This window comes from Oncorhynchus masou, unplaced genomic scaffold (genome assembly GCF_036934945.1).
Source record: "Oncorhynchus masou masou isolate Uvic2021 unplaced genomic scaffold, UVic_Omas_1.1 unplaced_scaffold_1119, whole genome shotgun sequence".
NCBI classification, from domain to species: domain Eukaryota; kingdom Metazoa; phylum Chordata; class Actinopteri; order Salmoniformes; family Salmonidae; genus Oncorhynchus; species Oncorhynchus masou.
In genome coordinates this window covers 185344-200535 of record NW_027000923.1, presented here as the reverse complement: position 1 = coordinate 200535, position 15192 = coordinate 185344, and the positions used below count along the sequence as shown (strand labels likewise).

Here is a 15192-nt window from a genome sequence, read left to right as displayed (position 1 = left end):
GGGCTGGAGGGGCAGGGAGTTGGGGGGGAGGCAGCATAATAGGGATTTAGCTAGAGATGCCAATGGTGTGGTCTGGTAGGGTGTGTTAGGCTAGTCAGAAGGAGAGGAGAAGGAGAGGAGAGGGATTGTGTTAGTCAGTGATGTCATGTTTAGTGATGTCATCCATCCCCCATCATATCTAGAGTGGTGTGAGAGGGGTCAGTCACTGAGTGTCACCCGAATGGGGTGTCGTAGCAGGGTTAGCTGGCTGTTATGTGCACAAAGACTGAATAAGAATATTTTACATCTCAATGGTTACATGGTTGTGAGATATAAGCCCATTATTAAAAGAGGGTGACACATTCATGCAAGTAGGTGATGTACTCAATCAAAAGCCTTAATGGCCTTGTACTGTTACAATCTCCACCCGGCACAGCCAGAAGAGGACTGACCTCTCAGAGTCTGGTTCCTCTCTAGGTTTCTTCCTAGGTTCCCTGCCTTTCTAGGGAGTTCTTCCTCACCACCGTGCTTCTACATCTGCATCTTGCTGTTTGGGGTTTTAGGCTGAGTTTCTGTACAGCCCTTTGTGACATCTGCTGATGTAAATAGGGCTTTATAAATACATTTGATTGATTGATGAATAGTCAACGCCCCTTTCTCTCTGACTCAGTAGTTACTCCTCCTCCTATTCTACACCTCACCAGTGGTTGGTGGTGGAAGACAATGCATATTGTCTTTGTGTGAATGTTCACTTCTGGCTGTACAATAACGTTGTATCCCATTCTGTTCCGTCCCATTCTGCTCTACACCCGTGGTTGCTGGGTTACGAAACGTATCCGTTGTGAGTACACCAGGTCGGCGACGTACAGCGCCAGGTTGACGAAGCTAAACACTGCAACGACCACCTTACTATCCCATGGACACCGGCCCCGCGGGCATGACGACGGGCGCTCTGGCGATCCGTACTTCCTGTCGAAGCAGAACACGGGCCAGACGACGGAGGCGCTGAGGTAGAGAAGAACCGCCAAGAGCGTGTAAACAACAACAAACCGGTCGAACGGTAACTTCAGACACCCGGTGCGACCGGACACGGTCAATATAACCACGACGGTCGTCATGGCGAAGCAGACGGCGTAGACGACCACGCAGTAAATCGTCGCTACGTGACGAGAATACTCGGTCCCATTCGCCAGCGCTCCGAAGATAATGCACGCCACGAAGCCCTGGACGACCTTGAGGAGGCCGGAGACGGTTGCCATGTAGCCCACGACCCGGCCTGGTTTGGCCCGCGAGAGGATCACCTCGGCGCCGTAGGCCAGGGAGCCGGCGATGGAGCAGACAGTGACGGCGATGCGGAAGTTCCGGACCTCACAGCCTCCGTAGGGGCACTCTGCTCTGACAAAGTAGACTGGGTAAACCACCGAGGCTGTCACATACCTGGAGGAAGAGGAGAGGAAGAGGAGAGGAAGAGGAGAGGAGGGGGATTGTGTGAGTCAGCGATGTCATGTTTAGTGATGTCATGTTAGTGATGTCACGGTTAGTCAATGGTGTCATGGTTAGTCAGTGAAAGGCCCATGTCTACTTTATGACATAATAATGTATGTCTAACACTTTTTTGTCTCATTTTGATGATGCTATGCATACATGATGACGTGTAACGATGATTATGGTGATGTCATACGTACATGAGGGTCGCCAGGGCGGCGAATGCCACCGTCAGGTTATCCCAGGAGATGGGCAGACAGGCGTGGAGACGGGTGGCGTCCAGGAAGAACACCACCGTCGTCATGCCGAAGCACGCGCACCACACCGCCATGCAGAACACGCCGTACGACCCACCGCTGTAGCCCGCACTGTGGCTCACCATGGCAACCACTGAGCAGCCCAGGGCCAGCTGGGAGAGGCGGGCGGCGCCAAGCGAGGAGAAGACCGCAGCCTTGTTGAGGTACTGACCCCCCTGAGGGCTCATAGTCAGGAGTCAGGGTTCAGAGGTCAGGGGCCAGAGATCGGGGGTCAGAGGTCAAGGGTTAGAGGTCAGAGGTGAGAGTTTGTGGGTTAAGGGGGAGCCTGTGCTATACTGGAGTAGGATGAAGTGGAAAACGTGACAACACAAATCAAGTCTTGAATGTATCGACTCATGAACCAGGTGTGTTTGTGCGTGAGTGTGCGTTGCTTCTCGCTCTGCTGTCTCTGCCGGGACGCTAGGGACTCTGGGTATTTTCTGGGTCTCTATTTATGTGTCGTCGACTCACGGTATGTCACAAAGAAAACACGTCAGAACGCAGCCGTCCCTCGTGGGTGAAACGCTCTCTGGATCACGTGTGTGGAGCAGCCTGGACTCATCCACTGTTCAGACACATCACAACACTCTTGTGTAGTCACAATATCTTCTTGAGTCCATATGTTTATTGTGTCCTTAGATATATATATTTCTTCAGTCCTCTGATATATATTTGAATCCTTAGAAGATTGACATATAATATATGTATTTCTTGAGTCTTTGAATACTGGACATTTATAAAATCCAGTATTTACATCCAACTGCTGAATTCAAAAGAGCCGGCCAACCTTTTCCTCTTTTGAGGACTCTTTCAGTCTCTGTCAGAGCTTCTCTTCTCTTGGACGGAACAGTACAGTACATTCTCATCTGTGAGTTACCTTTGGGTCATCGTCATTTTGTCATAATCCCAGTATGTAATATCATGTAATGATCCAATATAATCCGGTCCAGTCACCTTGTTTGTCTTCCGATGGTCAAGTTTGAAGTCCTTAGGTCCACGACCACACTTTGGCTCTCTGTGTGTCTGTCTGTTGCAGTACACACTCTCACTGACAACCAAGCCATGTGGCCCAAAAACCACCTCTCTCTCTCTCTCTCTCTCTCTCTCTCTCTCTCTCTCTCTCTCTGAGGAGACAGGGAGGTGGTCAGTCAGTCAGTCAGTCAAAGTTATTTAAATACAAGGGTTGGGCCGATGGATGTTAAATACAAGGGTTGTGGTGAGGGGGTATGATGGATGTGTGTGTGTGAGGGGGGGGTATGTGTGTGTGTGTGTGTGTGTGTGTGTGTGTGAGGGGGGTATGTGTGTGTGTGTGTGTGTGTGTGTGTGTGTGTGTGTGGGGGTGTGTGTGTGTGTGTGTGTGTGTGTGTGTGTGTGGGGGGTAAGGCATGCAGACGTTCCAGACTCCAAGGAATGGAGAGAGATGACCGGGCTGACTATAAATAGAGAGACACATTCTACAAAGACTTGAGGAGAGAGAGAGAGAGAGAGAGAGAGAGAGAGAGAGAGAGAGAGAGAGAGAGAGAGACAGAGACACAGAGAGAGACAGAGAGAGAGAGAGAGAGAGAGAGAGAAAGAGACACAGAGAGAGAGAGAGAGAGAGAGAGAGAGAGAGAGAGAGAGAGAGAGAGAGACAGAGAGAGAGAGAGAGAGACAGTAAGAGACAGAGACACAGAGAGCTACACAGAGAGAGAGAAAAAGAGAGAGAGAGAGAGAGGGAGAGAGAGACAGAGACAGAGAGAGAGAGAGAGACAGTAAGAGACAGAGACACACAGAGAGAGAGAGAGACAGTAAGAGACAGAGACACAGAGACACAGAGAGAGAGAGAGAGAGAGAGAGAGAGAGAGATCACATGAACTTCATAGAATATTGTTACTTTTTCCTAGTGGGTATTGGGTATTGATCCCCAGCTTGATAACAGCCTATTCATTATTACTATCCATTACTACTATTCATTATTACTATCCATTATTACTATCCATTATGATGCGGTAGCACAAAAAGGGGCTCTGAGGACACCTCCTTCGCTGGATCAGCACACACCGTCACCACTGGCTCCGCCTCTTGAGTGGGGGCCGGAGAGCTGGCCTGAGGAGATGCCTTGCATTCGGGCACCGCCCCCAGAAGGGGGAGATAGCTGGCCAGAGGAGATGCCTTGCATTCGGGCACCGCCCCCAGAAGGGGGAGATAGCTGGCCAGAGGAGATGCCTTGCATTCGGGCACCGCCCCCAGAAGGGGGAGATAGCTGGCCCGAGGAGATGCCTTGCATTCGGGCACCGCCCCCAGAAGGGGGAGATAGCTGGCCAGAGGAGATGCCTTGCATTCGGGCACCGCCCCCAGAAGGGGGAGATAGCTGGCCCGAGGAGATGCCTTGCATTCGGGCACCGCCCCCAGAAGGGGGAGATAGCTGGCCCGAGGAGATGCCTTGCATTCGGGCACCGCCCCCAGAAGGGGGAGATAGCTGGCCCGAGGAGATGCCTTGCATTCGGGCACCGCCCCCAGAAGGGGGAGATAGCTGGCCAGAGGAGATGCCTTGCATTCGGGCACCGCCCCCAGAAGGGGAGATAGCTGGCCCGAGGAGATGCCTTGCATTCGGGCACCGCCCCCAGAAGGGGGAGATAGCTGGCCCGAGGAGATGCCTTGCATTCGGGCACCGCCCCCAGAAGGGGGAGATAGCTGGCCCGAGGAGATGCCTTGCATTCGGGCACCGCCCCCAGAAGGGGGAGATAGCTGGCCCGAGGAGATGCCTTGCATTCGGGCACCGCCCCCAGAAGGGGGAGATAGCTGGCCAGAGGAGATGCCTTGCATTCGGGCACCGCCCCCAGAAGGGGGAGATAGCTGGCCCGAGGAGATGCCTTGCATTCGGGCACCGCCCCCAGAAGGGGGAGATAGCTGGCCAGAGGAGATGCCTTGCATTCGGGCACCGCCCCCAGAAGGGGGAGATAGCTGGCCCGAGGAGATGCCTTGCATTCGGGCACCGCCCCCAGAAGGGGGAGATAGCTGGCCCGAGGAGATGCCTTGCATTCGGGCACCGCCCCCAGAAGGGGGAGATAGCGGGCCATCGATGGAACGAGGAAGAGCTAGACTAGCAGTAGAATTTGAATGGGTTAAACTGATGCAAGAGTTGGGGATCGAGGATGCATCTGTCATTAGTAATGTTTCACAGTAACATGTCAAACTGACCCTTTACAGAAATAGCTCGCCACAAGGTTAGAATACGACTCAGCGCTAAAGCCGACCTGGTCCGAAAAGAGTATATAAGGAGAGTGCCTTCCTTAAGAGGGCATGATGGTGCTACCTGACTTATCACCGACAGACGGCGCGTGATACTTCAACTATCATCAACCCAATAGGTCATATCTCACTTTCATACTCTGGAACAATTGTCTGACTTTCATACTCTAGAACAATTGTCTGACTTTCATACTCTAGAACAATTGTCTGACTTTCATACTCTAGAACAATTGTCTGACTTTCATACTCTAGAACAATTGTCTGACTTTCATACTCTAGAACAATTGTCTGACTTTCATACTCTAGAACAATTGTCTGACTTTCATACTCTAGAACAATTGTCTGACTTTCATACTCTAGAACAATTGTCTGACTATCATACTCTAGAACAATTGTCTGACTTTCATACTCTGGAACAATTGTCTGACTTTCATACTCTAGAACAATTGTCTGACTTTCATACTCTAGAACAATTGTCTGACTTTCATACTCTGGAACAATTGTCTGACTTTCATACTCTGGAACAATTGTCTGACTTTCATACTCTAGAACAATTGTCTGACTTTCATACTCTGGAACAATTGTCTGACTTTCATACTCTAGAACAATTGTCTGAGTTTCATACTCTAGAACAATTGTCTGACTTTCATACTCTAGAACAATTGTATATCTTGACTTCTGATTTCTGAAGGAGACATACTGAGACAACTCCCCTCCACACTCCTCGTGCTGAATACATCCACCTCCTAACCAGGTGGGTGAATAGCAACAGTGGTGTTATAAGGGGGGTTTTGTCTCGAACCGTTCTCTTCACTCATCAGTAAATCATAGTACAAACTTCTAGCAGGAGAAACAGATACTGAGTGATTGGATAAGCCTCTGGATAAATTGTGAGTGGAAGAACATACTCTTTGGGGACCAACCAGGTCAACCTGCGCGAAGGTAATTAACAGCTTGTTGTAATACATATATAAGGTAATTAACAGCTTGTTGTAATACATATATAAGGTAATTAACAGCTTGTTGTAATACATATATAAGGTAATTAACAGCTTGTTGTAATACATATATAAGGTAATTAACAGCTTGTTGTAATACATATATAAGGTAATTAACAGCTTGTTGTAATACATATATAAGGTAATTAACCACCTGTTGTAATACATATATAAGGTAATTAACAGCTTGTTGTAATACATATATAAGGTAATTAACAGCTTGTTGTAATACATATATAAGGTAATTAACAGCTTGTTGTAATACATATATAAGGTAATTAACAGCTTGTTGTAATACATATATAAGGTAATTAACAGCTTGTTGTAATACATATATATAAGGTAATTAACAGCTTGTTGTAATACATATATAAGGTAATTAACCGCTTGTTGTAATACATATATAAGGTAATTAACAGCTTGTTGTAATACATATATAAGGTAATTAACAGCTTGTTGTAATACATATATAAGGTAATTAACAGCTTGTTGTAATACATATATAAGGTAATTAACAGCTTGTTGTAATACATATATAAGGTAATTAACAGCTTGTTGTAATACATATATAAGGTAATTAACAGCTTGTTGTAATACATATATAAGGTAATTAACAGCTTGTTGTAATACATATATAAGGTAATTAACCGCTTGTTGTAATACATATATAAGGTAATTAACCGCTTGTTGTAATACATATATAAGGTAATTAACAGCTTGTTGTAATACATATATAAGGTAATTAACAGCTTGTTGTAATACATATATAAGGTAATTAACAGCTTGTTGTAATACATATATAAGGTAATTAACAGCTTGTTGTAATACATATATAAGGTAATTAACAGCTTGTTGTAATACATATATAAGGTAATTAACAGCTTGTTGTAATACATATATAAGGTAATTAACAGCTTGTTGTAATACATATATAAGGTAATTAACAGCTTGTTGTAATACATATATAAGGTAATTAACAGCTTGTTGTAATACTAATATAATAAGGCATTAATAGTAGTAAGTGTTTTGATGATTGTTGATGTTATAGATTAAGGACAAATAAGAAACTGTAATAACGTGTACAACTGTGTGACTTGCAAACATTGAATAAAAAGTAGAAACTCGACCCAAAACCCTCGGGGAGAGAACGCCTCTGACACTCCCGTTCTAGGGGAACAAGTCGAGTTTCTACACTAAAGACAATATGATGGTTTGGACAGAATAATCATTTTATTGTCATAGTAATACTCTATATTAATACTCTAGTAGTATTAGTTGACGGACATAGACTGTAAATGGTAACTAAGGTAAAGCGTGAGTCTAGATAGAAGAGCATACAAGGGGAAAGTAAAACCCAGAGGTACTCTAAGTCTGATTGATATTATCTAGGATCCTGAAACCAGCCTGACGGCACCACACAAGGCTCATCTCAGAATAAAAGGGCAGGATACATAAACATCATTATTACTATTCATTATTACTATTCATTATTACTATTCATTATTACTATCCATTAGTACTATTCATTATTACTATTCGTTATTACTATTCATTAGTACTATTCATTATTACTATTCATTTTTACTATCCATTATTACTATTCATTGTTACTATTCATTATTACTATTCATTATTACTATTCATTATTACTATCCATTATTAATATTCATTATTACTATTCATTATTACTATTCATTATTACTATTCATTATTACTATCCATTAGTACTATTCATTATTACTATTCATTATTACTATCCATTATTACTATTCATTATTACTATTCATTATTACTATTCATTATTACTATCCATTATTACTATTCATTATTACTATTCATTATTACTATTCATTATTACTATCCATTATTACTATCCATTAGTACTATTCATTATTACTATTCATTATTACTATTCATTATTACTATCCATTATTACTATTCATTATTAGTATTCATTAGTACTATTCATTATTACTATTCATTATTACTATCCATTATTACTATTCATTATTACTATCCATTATTACTATTCATTATTACTATCCATTATTACTATTCATTATTACTATCCATTATTACTATTCATTATTACTATTCATTATGACTATTCATTATTATTATTATTCATTATTACTATTCATTAATACTATTCATTATTACTATTCATTATTACTATCCATTAGTACTATTCATTATTACTATTCATTATTATTATTCATTATTACTATTCATTATTACTATTCATTATTACTATTCATTATTACTATCCATTATTACTATTCATTATTACTATCCATTATTACTATCCATTATTACTATTCATTATTACTATCCATTATTACTATTCATTATTACTATTCATTATTACTATCCATTATTACTATCCATTATTACTATCCATTATTACTATCCATTAGTTCCCCAGCCTCTCCACTTCCACTGTCACCTGACCAGAGGGGTTAAATGCTGAAGACACATTTCAGTTGAATGCATTCAGTTGTACAACTTCCCTTTTCCGTTTCCCTTGTTCATTGTGATAGAAGAGTGCAGGTGCTCTGTAACCTGGTATAACAACCTGACGTCTCACGCTAACTTCTTCCACTGCTCTGTCGTTCGCTACAGAAGAAACTAACGTCCGTTGGCGTGGTGTAGCAAGGATTCTGGGTAGCCAGGGATTTAACAAGCAGCATGGACCATGATATTGAGCCTGTATAGGAACGAGGAAGGCAGACAACCAGTGAAACGTGAATGACATATCCTCTCATTCACTGGTAAACACTGCCACCTAGAGGAGATCAGTCTAACTGTAGTCACATTGTAGTCATGTCCCAAATGGAACCATACTCCTGTATACTGTAGGACGCTACTTTTGACCAGAGCACCATGAAACCCCGTGACCGTCTGTCAACAGAACCAAGGAGGTTTCTACTGAGTGACCCTCATCACAGCTCTCCACTCTCATGCCAGGGAAGGTGTGTGTGTGTGTGTGTGTGTGTGTGTGTGTGTGTGTGTGTGTGTGTGTGTGTGTGTGTGTGTGTGTGTGTGTGTGTGTGTGTGTGTGTGTGTGTGTGTGTGTGTGTGTGTGTGTGTGTGTGTGTCAGAGAAGGTGTTGAGGCTGGAGTAGTTTGGACAGTGGAATGGGGTTTCCTTTGGAAAAAAACTCATTCCTTTACCTCCTAGCAGACTGACTGACTAGCTCAGTAGACTGACTGACTAGCTCAGTAGACTGACTGACTAGCTCAGTAGACTGACTGACTAGCTCAGTAGACTGCCTGACCAGCCCAGTAGACTGACTGACTAGCTCAGTAGACTGACTGACTAGCCCAGTAGACTGCCTGACTAGCTCAGTAGACTGACTGACTAGCCCAGTAGACTGCCTGACTAGCCCAGTAGACTGCCTGACTAGCCCAGTAGACTGCCTGACTAGCCCAGTAGACTAGCCCAGTAGACTGCCTGACTAGCCCAGTAGACTGTCTGACTAGCCCAGTAGACTGCCTGACTAGCCCAGTAGACTGCCTGACTAGCCCAGTAGACTGCCTGACTAGCCCAGTAGACTGCCTGACTAGCCCAGTAGACTGCCTGACTAGCCCAGTAGACTGCCTGACTAGCCCAGTAGACTGCCTGACTAGCCCAGTAGACTGCCTGACTAGCCCAGTAGACTGCCTGACTAGCCCAGTAGACTGCCTGACTAGCCCAGTAGACTGCCTGACCAGCCCAGTAGACTGCCTGACCAGCCCAGTAGACTGCCTGACCAGCCCAGTAGACTGACTGACCAGCCCAGTAGACTGCCTGACCAGCCCAGTAGACTGCCTGACTAGCCCAGTAGACTGCCTGACCCCAGCCCTGACCAGCCCAGTAGACTGACTGACCAGCCCAGTAGACTGCCTGACCAGCCCAGTAGACTGCCTGACTAGCCCAGTAGACTGCCTGACTAGCCCAGTAGACTGCCTGACCAGCCCAGTAGACTGACTGACCAGCCCAGTAGACTGACTGACCAGCCCAGTAGACTGCCTGAATAGCCCAGTAGACTGCCTGACCAGCCCGGTAGACTGCCTGACCAGCCCAGTAGACTGACTGACTAGCCCAGTAGACTGACTGACCAGCCCAGTAGACTGCCTGACCAGCCCAGTAGACTGACTGACCAGCCCAGTAGACTGCCTGACCAGCCCAGTAGACTGCCTGACCAGCCCAGTAGACTGCCTGACCAGCCCAGTATACTGACTGACCAGCCCAGTAGACTGACTGACTAGCCCAGTAGACTGCCTGACCAGCCCAGTAGACTGACTGACCAGCCCAGTAGACTGCCTGACCAGCCCAGTAGACTGCCTGACTAGCCCAGTAGACTGCCTGACTAGCCCAGTAGACTGCCTGACCAGCCCAGTAGACTGACTGACCAGCCCAGTAGACTGACTGACCAGCCCAGTAGACTGCCTGAATAGCCCAGTAGACTGCCTGACCAGCCCAGTAGACTGACTGACTAGCCCAGTAGACTGACTGACTAGCCCAGTAGACTGACTGACCAGCCCAGTAGACTGCCTGACTAGCCCAGTAGACTGACTGACTAGCCCAGTAGACCGACTGACTAGCCCAGTAGACTGACCAGCCCAGTAGACTGACTGACCAGCCCAGTAGACTGACTGACTAGCCCAGTAGACTGCCTGACCAGCCCAGTAGACTGCCTGACCAGCCCAGTAGACTGCCTGACTAGCCCAGTAGACTGACTGACTAGCCCAGTAGACTGTCTGACTAGCCCAGTAGACTGCCTGACTAGCCCAGTAGACTAGCCCAGTAGACTGCCTGACTAGCCCAGTAGACTGTCTGACTAGCCCAGTAGACTGCCTGACTAGCCCAGTAGACTAGCCCAGTAGACTGCCTGACTAGCCCAGTAGACTAGCCCAGTAGACTGCCTGACTAGCCCAGTAGACTGCCTGACTAGCCTAGTAGACTGACTGACCAGCCCAGTAGACTGCCTAACCTGCCCAGTAGACTGACTGACCAGCCCAGTAGACTGCCTGACAAGCCCAGTAGACTGACTGATCAGCCCAGTAGCCTGACTGACTAGCCCAGTAGACTGCCTGACCAGCCCAGTAGACTAAATGACTGGCCCAGTAGACTAGCCCAGTAGACTGCCTGACTAGCCCAGTAGACTGACTGATCAGCCCAGTAGACTGCCTGACCAGCCCAGTAGACTGACTGACTAGCCCAGTAGACTAGCCCAGTAGACTGCCTGACTAGCCCAGTAGACTGACTGATCAGCCCAGTAGACTGCCTGACTAGCCCAGTAGACTGACTGACCAGCCCAGTAGACTGCTTGAATAGCCCAGTAGACTGACTGACCAGCCCAGTAGACCGACTGACTAGCCCAGTAGACTGACCATCCCAGTTGACTGACTGACCAGCCCAGTAGACTGACTGACTAGCCCAGTAGACTGACTGACCAGCCCAGTAGACTGCCTGACCAGCCCAGTAGACTGACTGACCAGCCCAGTAGACTGCCTGACTAGCCCAGTAGACTGTCTGACCAGCCCAGTAGACTGCCTGACCAGCCCAGTAGACTGACTGAGTAGCCCAGTAAACTGACTGACCAGCCCAGTAGACTGCCTGGCTAGCCCAGTAGACTGCCTGACCAGCCCAGTAGACTGCCTGACCAGCCCAATAGACTGCCTGACCAGCCCAATAGACTGCCTGACCAGCCCAGTAGACTGCCTGACCAGCCCAGTAGACTGACTGACCAGCCCAGTAGACTGCCTGACCAGCCCAGTAGACTGACTGACCAGCCCAGTAGACTGACTGACCTGCCCAGTAGACTGCATAACCAGCCCAGTAGACTGCCTGACCAGCACAGTAGACTGACTGACCAGCCCAGTAGACTGACTGACTAGCCCAGTAGACTGACTGACCAGCCCAGTAGACTGACTGACCATCCCAGTAGACTGACTGACTAGCCCAGTAGACTGACTGACCAGCCCAGTAGACTGCCTGACCAGCCCAGTAGACTGCCTGACCAGCCCAGTAGACTGCCTGACCAGCCCAGTAGACTGACTGACCAGCCCAGTAGACTGACTGACCAGCCCAGTAGAATGACTGACCAGCCCAGTAGACTGACTGACCAGCCCAGTAGACTGCCTGACCAGCCCAGTAGACTGACTGACCAGCCCAGTAGACTGACTGACCAGCCCAGTAGACTGACTGACCAGCCCAGTAGACTACCTGACCAGCCCAGTAGACTGACTGACCAGCCCAGTAGACCGACTGACTAGCCCAGTAGACTGACCATCCCAGTTGACTGACTGACCAGCCCAGTAGACTGACTGACTAGCCCAGTAGACTGACTGACCAGCCCAGTAGACTGCCTGACCAGCCCAGTAGACTGACTGACCAGCCCAGTAGACTGCCTGACTAGCCCAGTAGACTGTCTGACCAGCCCAGTAGACTGCCTGACCAGCCCAGTAGACTGACTGAGTAGCCCAGTAAACTGACTGACCAGCCCAGTAGACTGCCTGGCTAGCCCAGTAGACTGCCTGACCAGCCCAGTAGACTGCCTGACCAGCCCAATAGACTGCCTGACCAGCCCAGTAGACTGCCTGACCAGCCCAGTAGACTGCCTGACCAGCCCAGTAGACTGACTGACCAGCCCAGTAGACTGACTGACCTGCCCAGTAGACTGACTGACCAGCCAAGTAGACTGCCTGACCAGCCCAGTAGACTGCCTGACTAGCCCAGTAGACTGCCTGACCAGCCCAGTAGACTGACTGACCAGCCCAGTAGACTGACTGACCAGCCCAGTAGACTGACTGACCTGCCCAGTAGACTGACTGACCTGCCCAGTAGACTGCATAACCAGCCCAGTAGACTGCCTGACCAGCCCAGTAGACTGACTGACCAGCCCAGTAGACTGACTGACCAGCCCAGTAGACTGACTGACCAGCCCAGTAGACTGACTGACCAGCCCAGTAGACTGACTGACCAGCCCAGTAGACTGACTGACCAGCCCAGTAGACTGCCTGACCAGCCCAGTAGACTGCCTGACTAGCCCAGTAGACTGCCTGACCAGCCCAGTAGACTGACTGACCAGCCCAGTAGACTGACTGACCAGCCCAGTAGACTGCCTGACCAGCCCAGTAGACTGACTGACCAGCCCAGTAGACTGACTGACCAGCCCAGTAGAATGACTGACCAGCCCAGTAGACTGACTGACCAGCCCAGTAGACTGCCTGACCAGCCCAGTAGACTGACTGACCAGCCCAGTAGACTGACTGACCAGCCCAGTAGACTGACTGACCAGTCCAGTAGACTACCTGACCAGCCCAGTAGACTGCCTGACCAGCCCAGTAGACTGACTGAACAGCCCAGTAGACTGACTGACCAGCCCAGTAGACTGACTGACCAGCCCAGTAGACTGACTGACCAGCCCAGTAGACTGACTGACCAGCCCAGTAGACTGACTGACCAGCCCAGTAGACTGCCTGACCAGCCCAGTAGACTGCCTGACCAGCCCAGTAGACTGCCTGACCAGCCCAGTAGACTGACCAGCCCAGAAACAACAGGTCATGGTTAGTTGTTATTCACCTCCCGGTGAAAGGTCCTATCTGGAGCCTGTTCATTTGACACCAAACAGAAGACAACAGACTGAAACAAGGAGGGACTTCCTGGTCCAATAAGACATTCATTTGAGTTAATTGGTTGAAGAGCATTTAAAAACATGGTCCGTTGCCCTAATGAACAAGACCAATACAGGTGTTTGAAGCAGAAGCAGGCCAGACAGGAAGCGTTTCCTCGCAGGGTTTCCTCCAGGAACTCACAGCAGCAGGTTCTATACCTGGAACATACCATAACAGGGTCGTATTCACTAGGAAGCAAAGGGTGTAGGCCGAAACAGGGTGTAATGACCTGAACTTGTCCAATAAGAAACGCATGTTTTCATTTTCTGTTTCAAAACATCTTGCTTGACTGTGCACTAATGAATGTGACCCAGGGTCATACATGTACCGAACGCCAACTTCGGTGTTTGAAGTTAATCCAAACTGAACAGGAGGGCTCTGGGACAAGTGACCCTCTGAAATACCCCCAATCATCCTACTGAAGAAACACTCCTCCCACCTGAATACCACTCGCCCTTCACAGCAGGAGTGTACAGACTGCAGACCTCCTACCCCTGTGCCTCCTCTTTCTCTCCTCCACACCCCTCCCCTGTTCTCTCACCCCTCCTCCTCCTTCTCTCCTCCACACCCTCCCCTGTTCTCTCACCCCTCCTCCTCCTTCTCTCCTCCACACCCCCTCCCCTGTTCTCTCACCCCCTCCTCCTCCTTCTCTCCTCCCCACCCACCCTCCTCCCCTGTTCTCTCACCCCTCCTCCTCCTTCTCTCCTCCACACCCCTCCCCTGTTCTCTCACCCCTCCTCCTCCTTCTCTCCTCCACACCCCTCCCCTGTTCTCTTACCCCCTCCCTCCACACTCTCCCCCTGTTCTCTCACCCCTCCTCTCCTTCTCTCCTCTCCACACCCTCCCCTGTTATCTCACCCCCCTCCACACCCCTCCCCTGTTCTCTCACCCCTCCTCACCCCTCCCCTTTCTCTCCCCCTCCTCCACCCCTCCCCTGTTCTCTCACCCCTCCTCCTCCTTCTCTCCTCCACACCCATCCCTGTTCTCTCACCCCTCCTCCACTCCCCTCTCCCTCCTCACCCCTCCCCTCTTCTCCACCCATCCCTGTTATCTCACCCCTCCTCCACACCCCTCCCCTGTTCTCTCACCCCTCCTCCTCCTCCACACCCATCCCTGTTACACCCCCTCCCCACACCCCTCCCCTGTTCTCTTACCCCTCCTCCTCCTTCTCTCCTCCACACCCCTCCCCTCACCCCTCCCCTGTTCTCTTACTCCTCCTCCACACCCCTCCCCTGTTCTCTCACCCCTCCCCTCCTCCCTCCACACCCATCCCTGTTATCTCACCCCTCCTCCACACCCCTCCCCCCTGTGTTCTCTTACTCCACCTCTCCTCCACACCCCTCCCCTGTTCTCTCACCCCTCCTACTCCTTCTCTCCTCCCACACCCCTCCCCCTGTTCTCTCACCCCTCCTACTCCTTCTCTCCTCCACACCCCTCCCCTCCTCCTCACCCCTCCTACTCCTTCTCCCTCCACACCCCTCCCCTGTTCTCTCACCCCTCCTACTCCTTCTCTCCTCCACACCTCTCCCCTGTTATCTCACC

General features: G+C 48.8%; 1 protein-coding gene across 1 annotated transcript; it reads right to left on the bottom strand.

Moving 5' to 3' along the window:
- Positions 1-782: 782 nt before the first annotated feature.
- On the bottom strand, positions 783-1948 carry LOC135529210 (myeloid-associated differentiation marker-like protein 2). Its single transcript, XM_064958066.1, has 2 exons — positions 1665-1948; positions 783-1416 (listed from the first exon to the last, which is right to left on the bottom strand). The coding sequence occupies exons 1-2, from the start codon at positions 1946-1948 to the stop codon at positions 783-785; spliced, it is 918 nt and encodes a 305-aa protein (XP_064814138.1).
- Positions 1949-15192: the final 13244 nt, after the last annotated feature.